The sequence below is a fragment of the Poecilia mexicana genome, unplaced genomic scaffold, assembly GCF_051168715.1.
Source record: "Poecilia mexicana isolate PSO_F unplaced genomic scaffold, ASM5116871v1 scaffold_19, whole genome shotgun sequence".
Lineage (NCBI taxonomy): Eukaryota > Metazoa > Chordata > Actinopteri > Cyprinodontiformes > Poeciliidae > Poecilia > Poecilia mexicana.
In genome coordinates this window covers 2851133-2862591 of record NW_028263388.1, presented here as the reverse complement: position 1 = coordinate 2862591, position 11459 = coordinate 2851133, and the positions used below count along the sequence as shown (strand labels likewise).

At 40.4% G+C, this 11459-nt stretch overlaps 1 protein-coding gene across 2 annotated transcripts in view; it reads right to left on the bottom strand.

Moving 5' to 3' along the window:
* LOC106921695 (TOX high mobility group box family member 2-like) overlaps positions 1-11459 on the bottom strand; it is a 103998-nt gene that overhangs the window by 3058 nt on the left and 89481 nt on the right. For both annotated transcript variants that reach the window (XM_014993534.2, XM_014993536.2), the window contains 4 exons: positions 9586-9816; positions 5646-5726; positions 2505-2891; positions 1968-2107 (listed from right to left, as the gene is read on the bottom strand). In XM_014993534.2, coding sequence (XP_014849020.2) covers positions 1968-2107; positions 2505-2891; positions 5646-5726; positions 9586-9816 — 839 coding nt within the window. The remainder of the gene's footprint in view (positions 1-1967; positions 2108-2504; positions 2892-5645; positions 5727-9585; positions 9817-11459) is intronic.

The window sequence follows — 11459 nt, the reverse complement described above, 5'->3', positions numbered from 1 at the left end:
CACATCTCCAGGAGCTAATGCGGCTCACTTTTTTCCGCTTTGAGTTACCATGACTGGTAGAAAAGACTAAGTCGTATTTCAGATGCAAAAAAACAATACTATTAACATTGTTGTCTTCCTAATATAATGGGCTTTTAAGTTTTCGTTAATTTCCAAGCGATCCTGAATTAAGAAGATGGCTTATAAATATCTGTCGCTACCAGCTAACGCCGCACAGCAAAGTTTGCAGCCTTCACTTCACTCCGGATCAGCCTAAAACTACCGGGGATACGGATGGTAAATAAAGGAGCCTCCCTGAGTTATTTCCATGGAATCACTTCTATATTCAGCCTGAAAGAGTTTATGGGAACGAGAGAGCAGACCAGAGCCAGACAGCCGAACAACTGATCCGCCTGTACATACTGCTGTAAACACCGTCCTATCTGAGCTCTTCACAAGAAACATGCAAAGGTAATAAAACGAAATAACACGGAGACATGAAGCAACACGGTCATATTTTTCTAAAAGCAGCAACTTTGAACCTGAACAGCTGAACCAGATCTCTGACACCAGAGCTGCGCTACTGTCAAGCTATGAGGCTTGTTGTGCTTCGTCAGGCTTCGGAAGTAAAAAGCCCGAACTGTAACCGAACCCCGTTAGTCTGTGACACTAACGACAATAAACACACATAATATACTTGAAAATAAGATAAATACATTGTCCGTCAGAATGTTTAGATACTTAAATAGCACATTTTACAAGAACAATGTCCGAGAATATTGCCTACTAGCATAAGCTAACGTTAATGTTAGCCACAAAGTTTAAGTAAAACTCACCTTCGTGTCAGTGAATGTATAACGAGGCGAACATCTTAAAACCTTTCTCCAGCTGACTTGTTGGGGCTTCGGATCGATGTACAAACCTTAGCCAAGCACTGCAAGCACCTAGTGTAAATGATATTTGTATTGGATCGGAAACAATCGAGCCGCTTTACCCCGAACGCGGAAGCTGAGGTGCAAAGAGCCCATTTGGTAAAAACTGTGAGCTTTGCTGAAATAATTAAAGACACAAGTTCAAATCCATGCGGAGAGTGGAGCTCCTTCAAATTGCCTACCGATCTGCGTATCGGTGTATAAATGTGTGAGCTTTTGTGAGTGCGAATGGGTGAATGTTACTCTACTGTAAAGCGCTTTGAGTGGTCAAAATGATCAGAAAAAGCGCTATAAAAGTTCAGTCCATTTACCATTTACCATTCAATCAGTGCTCCTCCGCAGCACTGATTGGCCAAGCAATGTAACGTGATCCTCTGGAGCAAGTGATGGCAAAGCGGGGAAAGTCATCACGACTTTACACAGAACCCCTGGGGTTCGATCGAACCCAGGTTATGAACCACTGGTTTAATATAACAAAAGATTTGTAATATAAATCCAGTAGAACACAGCAGCAAGATGCCATTCTTCGCTGCAGTCTTTCAACAATGAGTTTGGAGATCTTTTAAAATTTTTGCAGACACATCTTTACCAGAAATGGCAACAAATTTGTTTGCGTCTGCATGTCCTCTTCAAAGTCCAAAGTAGCGACACAATATTTTTTTTTAAACATGACACAAAATTTTTACTTGGTGACTGTCTGAAAAATATTCACTTTATTCAATAAAGCAATGTATGTGGAGCGACACATAATTGGATGCCGGCACTTTTTCCGAGCTCGGTAATAGCATTGTTCTTGTGCTGCGTTGCTCATTTCAATTTCAAGAAGATGCTTTTCTTTAGCAGGTAAATTGCTTTTTATGATTAACACTGTCTGAGTGTCAGAGTGTGAAGCGAAATGGTTTAATGTAGATCACTTGGAAAATGAGGAGCTCTCACAGAGCTGCTTAGTATTCTCAACAGCCAGACGTCATGAAGTGCAGCAGAGTCGGAGCATTTTATCTTGAAAAAAAAAAATAAAAACCTGGTGCTATGTGTTAACTGGTGTTATGAGCTTACCCGCAGTGGTTGGGTCCACATTCCCTGTTGCAGTACTCGCCATCCCAGTCGGAGTTCTGCCCATGCACTGGATTGGGTGCCCCTGGGGACTGCGAGCCCCCGACGCTGTTCTGGTAATCAGCCTGAAGATGGGAGAATCCCTGCAGAGGAGAAGGAGGAAAGGTTATACCAGCCAAGCGTTTGCGATGGCCAGCCATCAGGGTGTGCTGAGCCATGATCTGTTATGAGGCCAAACGATGTCAGTGGTCTATGTCGGCTGCTGCTGAGAGGAAAATGTCCATTTTCCTCCCCCCATTTGCTCTTATTGCTTGGTTAAAATAGTTCTCACAATCTGCTCCTGGACTGGAGATTTTATCGACTGAGACCGTTACATAATTGGTTAGTTTGGCCTAAATTATTAAGACAATCAAATTTCGACGGTATATTCCCAATTTTTGGCATAATAAACATGTTTGTGTAACAGTAATTAGCAAAAATCTCTACGTAATTACACAAATTCAATAAACGGGACAAAGTTTTATTGACGACTGCACCAACCTGTTGGCTGAGCGGAGGGGAATGCAGAGGCGCCTGGAGCCCCATTTGGTGTGAGATGATTGGCTGCGACTGCTGCATGCGGATTGGCTGATTCAGATGCAAGGAGAGCTGGGCGTGCGGGTGCAGAGGTGGGCTGATCTGGAAGGGTGCTGGGGGAGAGGCACTCATGCTGGGCGGGAGCATCTGGGACTGGCTGAGGGTCGGGCCCAGGGCGTGGCGCGGGGGCCCACCGTAGCTCTGGAGCTCGGAGAGCGGGAAGGAGCCCGGGGGGCCCAGGTAGGGTGAAGAAGACTGAGGGGGCACGCTGTACAGGGGCTGTTTGGGGGGCAGCAGGTGAGAGGATTGGCTGGTCTGCTGGGCACTTTTTGGTTCAGGATCATTGTATGTCTGAGGATTAAAACAATAAGCATTAGTTTAGATGCTAGAAAGTGGAGGCGATGACAGAGACAAATGAAAAACCATCATCAGGTGGAAAATTCAGCTTTCAACTAAAAATGTGTATTTGTGTAGATGCGCAAAAACAAAACAAACAAACAAAAAAAAAAACACGAAGCTTGCTCTGCTTCATGCTTCTGAGCTTCAAGCTTTTCTCAGCAATGAAACAATGAAACATGTTGAATTTAGAAATGGTGGCAGCCAATTGGAAACCATTCTGAACTTTTCAGTGAGGACATACAAAGAAACTACAACTAATTTCAGAGGGCAGGCTATTGACTGAACACATTTTTTTCCAGTATATATTTGATAAGATAAAAAAAAAAAGGTAAATATACATAATATAGTGTTCCGGCAACAGTGCCTTCTGCAACTGAACAATAAAATGTGATTCTCTTTACTGAATCATTATATTCATAACATTGTGTAACACTTGGGGGTCCTTTATCCGTTTCCCTGGGAGACAAAAAATATATTTTTAAAGACTGTCGTAGTTTTATGCCATAACAGTTTATTTTATTTTTTGCAATTTTATTTTAGAAATATTATTACTTTCAATCCTCAATAAACATAACAGATATTCAGCAATTTTCTGATATTAGAAAATTCCTGCCTGTTAAATGCCTGTTTTAGAGGTTAAATTTTGTCTTTTGTTAGAAAAAAACACACATAATTTGTTCTCCCCTCCCCATTCAGTATAAATAAATCAGTAGCTTCCCAGTAGATAAAAAAATAATACCTTCACCCAGTGGAAAACAACAGCTCATGAAATTTTAAGGGATTTGAACACAAACTAGCAAAAAGAATAAAAAATAACCCCTAAATATACAAACTTGTCAAATATTATGCCATTTGCATCCACACAGCCAAAACTTTGCCCATTGACCCTTATAAAGAAATTATTACCAGAGATAAGCAATGTCTCATGTGCCACAGTTTATTTCATCTGAATATTGAAGTTTTAAAGTTGTAATTCCTGAGGACAAATCTTACAATGTTTCACATAACCTCGTTATACTACTTTAACTTTTAATCTTAATAAAAAACCCTCAAAACCTCCACATTATTTTAATATAAATTGACATTTTTTTCACACTAACTTGCATCTCTATCATTTCTGAGCATGTTTATGATAACTCCCTGCTTGAGGACACTAGAAGGGTTCTTGCATAGGAAGCAAGAGGTGTCACCTTCAAAATAAAAGGTGATTTTTGAAAAATAAATGCAGCCTGTTTGGATTTGGGCACAACATTGACAATTTATGAATGCATTATTTAGAGTCTTCATGAAGGTCATCAGAGGACATCCCAAGGGCAGGATGTGGCCCCATAGAGTCCAATTAAAAAAAAAAAGTTTTAGAAAGAACATGCTTAACAATGACTTTATGCCTAAAATAGTAAAAAAAAATATAATGAACACTCACAATAGGAAGGTGAGAAAAAGTAAAGAGTTTTGATGCTGTTGTTTAAGGATAAATCTGAATCTACTAAAATCAGCATCAGCACACCGACGCTTCACAGGCACCAGAGATCAGACAATCTGATACTTGTTCGATATCCGCGATTCTGACGTTTTAAGTGGTTTGTGTACTTCACATGCTCACGATTGTAATCCAGCCATTAGAGGGCTAGAATGAACTCTGTTGCTTTAAGGGAGAAGGCTTAACTCCACCAAATTCCTGAAAACTTGACCTTTTGCTTTCAGGACAGTGAGCAGGTGCAACACCCCCGCCACCCCCTCCAGTCTCTCTGCAGGCCTCAGTGATGAGCTGTCAGATTGCTCATCTCCAGCCATCAGTGTTGATTAGAAGGTAATGGAGCCCATTTGTATGAATAGAGCTAGGGCCGAGGTAATGATCAATAGACTCCTTGACAGATAGATGGGAAAGGAAGAGGAGCACACACACGCGCACACACATGCACACACACACCTACACATGTGCACGCATACATATATGCAGGATCCTGGGCAGAGAAATGAGGCTGTTTGCCTGCAGAACAAATGGAATGACAAAAGGAATCTTCCCCTCACTATATTGTGTGTGCTGTTAATACAAGGCGGCACTAAACAATGCAATCCTGCTTTCCTTCTTTTTATCCCAGTGCTCTTTTTTTTTTTTTTTTTTTTTGCTGGTGTATACGACGCAGCTTCGTTCACTGGGCAAAGAGTGTGTCATAGATCTGAATTAGCAAGAGAGTGTCAGAAAAGGAAGCAGCGGCAAGCCAATCATTGCCCGAGTTGTTTTGTGATGTACTTCCTGTTGTAGATGATGAGATGAGGAAATCAATGATCTAACGCATGACTAGTCTGCTGATGTGAGATAAGATTTTATGAGGATATACACTGTATATATATATATATATATATATATATAGAACATGAAAGAACAATTACTTTTAATCGTGCAATCCTGAACGATGACATGGCCACATGCTTATGTGCTTTCTGTTTGTGACCTCTTCCTTCTTACCATACACTGCATACTTCATTCTTAATGCATATTATAATTCCCTGTGGATCCTATGGAAATCAGGTATTGTTCCAAATATAGCTTGCTATTTTTGCATGCCCCCCCCCACTCCAACTTCTTCAACATCACAGTCTCAAACCATGGAGCACCTACACCCCCACCCCAGCCCATTAGCAAGGATTTTCCATCCAATCCATCATCAGTCTTAGCCAGGGCTTGTGTGTCATAAGCGTTACCTTGGAAACCAGACTGGCTCGGTACGCGGCCAACGCTTTCAGGTACTCTTTCTTAGCTGCCTCAGTTTTCCTCTTGTAGCCCTGCGAAGAAGAAAAAAAAACACACAACAAAAATCAAAACAAGAGACGAGGGGTTGACATGCTCGTAAACGTGCAGAAACACACACACACACACACACACACACACACACACACGCACACACACACACACACACACACACACACACACGCAGTATTCCTTTTAGCTCACTTGCTTAAACACCCTGGAGGTGCACACTCAAACCCACACACAAACATGTCCGTAATGGTTCCCTTTCCATCAGAGCCAATGGTACAGAACACCTCCATTTCCTCATCATGGTACTAATACTCCCTCATCTCAATGTGTCTCCCTCTATCGTAGCGACACATCATTTCCATTCCAATCCACCTAAAGAAATGAACTGGAACTTCTCGTTGTCTTTTGCTCTGCTCAGAGCCACAATAACATTTTCAGTGCGCTGACGTCTGCGCTAAACCAAAATGGTTGCCATCATTTGGTATATAAAGATCCCTTAAAACACTTTTTTTTTTTTTGCTTTCAGTATTGTTCCAAACTCCTGCAAGTACTTGTTGCAGGACTCTCACTGTGTTTAGCTTTAATTATGCTCAATTCATTTCAGCTTATTTGTAGAGCACAAACTCACAGCAGATGCCATCTCAAGGCCCCTTACAAGATAAACAAGATCCAATTCAAATTTAACCAAAATAGTCCAATTATATTGACAGATGACAGCTTGTCAAATTCAATTACATTCCATTTAAACACTAGTAATAATACAATGTGGTCAAATCCGGTGCCAATTGTTACAAAGGAAATATTCTAAGGCAGCACAGGAAATAGTCATGAACTTTGCAAATATTTCACCTCCAGAACAACCATAAAGCGGCAGACAGCGAAATTACACCACGAACTCGACTGAAGCCCATAAAGCACATTCACAAAACGCAGTGCATGCACAGAATCAGGCCAGACGCTTTTAACCAAACATTGTGTAAAAAACTAACTCTGTTAGAAAAAAAAGAGGAGAAGGAACCTCACCATTACCCAAATTCCACCATTTTGAACCGAGAAATCTCCACAGGAAGAAATAAGAAAATTTAAGAAAAAAAAAAATACTGCGCTGATCATAATGTTAATGTCAGAGGTTTGTTTTAAAGATATTAGATCACACTAAAAAAAAAAAAAAAAACAAGCCTCTTAGGAGTTTGGCACTAGCCATGTTTAAAATTTTGATCAAAGATATGGTTATGTCATTGCTACAGGTAGGTAATTTCTGAACAGAATACACTTTTTTTTTTTTACAAATTCAGCTGCATCTATAAAAATCTTATTAATGAACAATTTTAGTGCAGAAATTATCGTTGAAAGCCACTTGGTTTAATTTAGATGTGGTTTAGTAATCAAGGTTGTGGGTTAATTCCTTTCAAACCACACTTTGGTTGCTTTAACATAAGACATTTGTCACTTTAATCCATTTTCTGCAAGGAGAATCCAACGCAGAGCGCTAGGTCAAAACCCATAACCCAACCCTGTTATGTCCGAAGAACCCAGGCCTAGATTGTCAACAAAGGACCGGGTCAGCAAAAATCAAATTAGTTTTTAACTGTGCAATTTTTGTGTGTCTGTGTGTGAATATTTACGTGTTAATATTCTAATTGATGCACTGAACTGAAAAAAACACAGGAGTGTCTAAACACCCGTGAAACACAACATTGTGATCTCCTTACAACCCTGTCATCATTAGCATTTCCTATTTATTACCGCAGAGCAGGGGTTGACATTAACTGGCAACAAAAGGAATAGATAGTTCCTCCTGAATAGCCAAAATGTCCTTCAGCTAAATCCAAGGATGAGAAAAAAAAAAAAAAAACATAGTTGAGGGGAGGGGATGGGGTCACTATTTGTGTATTCCAAGCAGGATCAAAATAGCAGGCGAGAAATATAAATAAAGAGAGGAAAAGAAAAATTCACACATTGCAGCTTGTCAGAGGGCCAATGAAGATGCATGGCGGGGAGATATCCGTCACAGAGGCGAGAGGGGGGGAAAAGGAAATGGAACGTATATTGGCCTTTTGCTTTTTTTCCCTTCATATTTGAGTTGGTTTTCGTGTTAAAACCTCGTAAGACATCCCTGTTTTGTGATTGTTTGAAGCAAACAGAGCTGCAGTGAGATTACAGATTTTTTCTTTTTCCTCTTTCATATGTGATTGTTTGCTTTCGCAGGATGCATTAGCGTTTGGCTTATGAGCATATTTACCCAGCGCAAAACATATCATTCCTTGTCTGCTGAAATCTCCCAAGGCCTGTTTATATTTTCCCCACATTGACCGTTCCAGGCTTGTAAAACGTCCTGGGTTGTTAGTCTCGGACTGTTTTATTGCTGCCGGTGCACGGAGCCCCTCCTCCAGCCCTGCCGCTCCCTCCCTTCGGTAGAATTAAATTTAGAAAGAAAATCATTTTAATGAGAGTCAGGGGAGCGGGGATAAACGGATGGATTATCTTTAGAAAGAGAAGAACTAGCTCATTAAGATGAGCTGTAACTCACAGCAACGTTCAGGTAATTACACAAAAGATAATGACAACAAAAAGGGGCTGCTCGTTTGTTGCGGCGCACGCCACCTACTGGTGGGAGGAACCTGAATATGTAGGCAGTTAAATAATGGTATTTTGGTGAGTTTATTTGGGTTCAGCTTTACCAGCTGAGCCAATACATTTAGAACCAATTCAATTAGGTACATCATGCCTCATATGAGCATACCTGAACCCTGTGGTTGTATTTTTGCCTCATCTGATTTGGCTTCACAATTTTTCTTCATACTTCAGTTGCAATCAAGACATGATCATTTTTTCCCCGTGTCTATTTGGAAAAGTCGCTTTCACTTCAGAATTATGCGTGGCTCTACATAAAGCCCAGACGTGACAGTCTTCCATTTGCACTTAAACACAGCATGCGTTTGTGGGCTTCAAAACTTGATAATGGGTGCATAGCAGGCAATTTGTGCCACACAGACACCTTTTTTTTTTTTTTTCCAGAACAGAGAAAGCATTAGATCTGTGAGATTTAAGTGAAAAAAAAAAACTGCACATGAAATATTAATATTTATGCAGGCTGTGATGTGAACATTTGCAGGATTATTCTACGAACTCCGACACTGTCTGATGTCTCTGAATCTGAGCGAGCCTCCGAATTTCTGCACTAATCATTATTCGTACTTCTACTTTAATGCTCATAATTTGAAGCCTATATTTCCATAATGCTCTCTCGTTCATCTGCTTGATCAGCATCCTGCCAGACGACACCCAGGCATTACGTCTACAATCTAGGTTTCTAAAAATTTGGACGTTTAGCGTTTAATCCTTCCTAAAATAAACAAATAAATAATGAAAAGATTTTTAATCCTTTCTGAGGTAGAATAGAAATCCAACGTACAATTGCAGTTAGAGACAACTGCAGGCTCTCCTATGACAAGAAGAAAAAGGAGTCCTGCAGCAGATGGTTAAGCTCCCTCTGAGCCCTTATTACAACATCATTGAGTCAGTCTGGCATTAAATTTATAGACAGAAGACAGCGAGACAGCCTATATTCCCAGAGGAATCATAGCAAGTTCTTAGAGACGTCTCCAACACCTACGTACCAATTATTTTGATAAACTTTAAAAGAAAACCAGTCAACAGCAGAGAACTGGCTTCTTGAGAGGCAATTACATACAATTGTAATACATTTCAGTATATTATGTTGTAGGAATGCAGCTTAGTGCTTATAGAAGTGTCCATGTTCACTATTTGGTTTCGGCTTTACAGTGTCACTGTTGTCAATGAGTTTCAAGTTCTGTTTTGGACGCCCCGGTGTGTCTCGGGCCTCTAATTCGTTCCTCCACATGCACATTTTTTGTGTACCTGCTTCTGTTCCTCCCCGAGGCTGTCCCACATGGAGGCCACGATCTTGGAGACGTCTCCAAAAGTGGCGTTGGGGTTTTGGCCTTTGATGGCAGCTTGGGTGTCTCTGAAGAAGAGCGCGTACGCCGAGACGGGCTTCTGTGGCTCATTGGGGTCCTTCTTCTTTTTCTTCTTCTGAGGTTTGGGCTTGGGCTTCATCATTTCTGCTGCGCTCCGCTTCTCGTTGCTTATCTGGAGGCGGAGAGGAACAAAGAGACAACCGGTTAGAACCTTCTGCTGATGATGCGGACTGGATGAGAAAAGTTTTTCTGACTTTGCAAAAACACACACGTACAGCATATACACACATGTAATCAAGAAGTATGATGTTGTCAGTGAATATGTGTAAACATTCAGACCAGTGCCATTAGGAACAATGCCTATTCTGAACACAACTACAACACAACTCAATCCTAACCAGAACCATGATGCCAGTCATAGCACTTAGTCTGATTTCCACCTCGCTGGACCTGTAATTGAAGTAAAAGTGTAATATAGGGATTATAAACTGTGCCTTGGGCTAAACTTATCGGGTTTGGTACAGTAAAATCAGTTCTTTCGTCCCCGCATATTAATGACACAGATCCCCAGACATTTATCTTGTTATTTTTAGGACCGCTCAGCACTCTGGCTTTTCCCTCAGCACTACAACAGACTGGAACAAAGGCTTATTTTAAGAAAACGGAAACCAATTTCCACACCAAATTTTAAGCCGTCGCTAAGAAATATCATCTCCTTTCTCCACCTAGAGCTGTGGTGACCAACTTTTTGTTGCCACTTCGCCTAAAATTTTGAATTTGAAAGTCATGGGTAATAGGAAAAAACAAAACAAAATAATTACATGTTGTGAATTTTTTTATTTTTAAGCTGCTCAACAATAAACTAAGCAGATTGTGTCTCCTGCACGGGCCACCCTGCACACCCATCTCCTGTTTATGTGATCTTCTGAACAGAAGATTTCACAAGGTTATATTTTATTTATTTATTTTTGCCTTTCCACTTTGGTGAGTGGATTGCTTTGAATTCTGAATCAGATTGTGTCACACTGCTCTTGCCATGTTTTTTTTTTTTCTGGATTGTATCTACCTCGCCTCCAGAGCAAGATTTTGTAGAGTTCACATAGAAAAGATCATACCGCCTTCCGTCGAAGCAACTTGTAAAATGTGCTTGAAAAGCAAAAGGTGAGCATATTTCTACATAACTCCATTTATCGGTGTTTTAATGCGGTGGAAAAGTGGTTAGGGTTGATTGAATGGACAAAGCAATTCCTGACTTTGAAGCGTCTTTGTTTAGGTAAAATTTGGATGTTGTCCAAAGACGAAACACCGAATTTTGATACATTTTCCCTTAGCTAAAAAAATCCTGTCTAGGCTTAAGCAACCATAAACAACGCAGGTCTGATCGCACTCTTGGACATGGCGGACACTATTTCTTTCTTCCTGATTGACAGAGTGTAATCCACAGGCATTGCTTAGCTGTGTTGTTGTACACATGGACTTAAAATGATTTTTTTCCAATTAAATTTTGCAGGTTTTGTATGTGTTCTCTTTCTGGTATTGACAGCTTCTTGTTCTTTTGCTTGTCTTTGTTTTGTTTGTATTCATTTGATAATTGGTTTTATAAATAAAATAAGAGAGTAATGGACTACCTCAAAGTGAAAAAAAAAAGAACTCACAAACTTGCACACATTTAATCTTAAATGTTTGACAAATAAAGATGCAAGATAAGACGATAGAGGAAAGGTTGTGTATCACGTGAACAATTATGGATACAAAAACACACAACGACAAAACACAAAGAGAGAAAGATCACGTGCATGCTCGTCTTTGTGCACG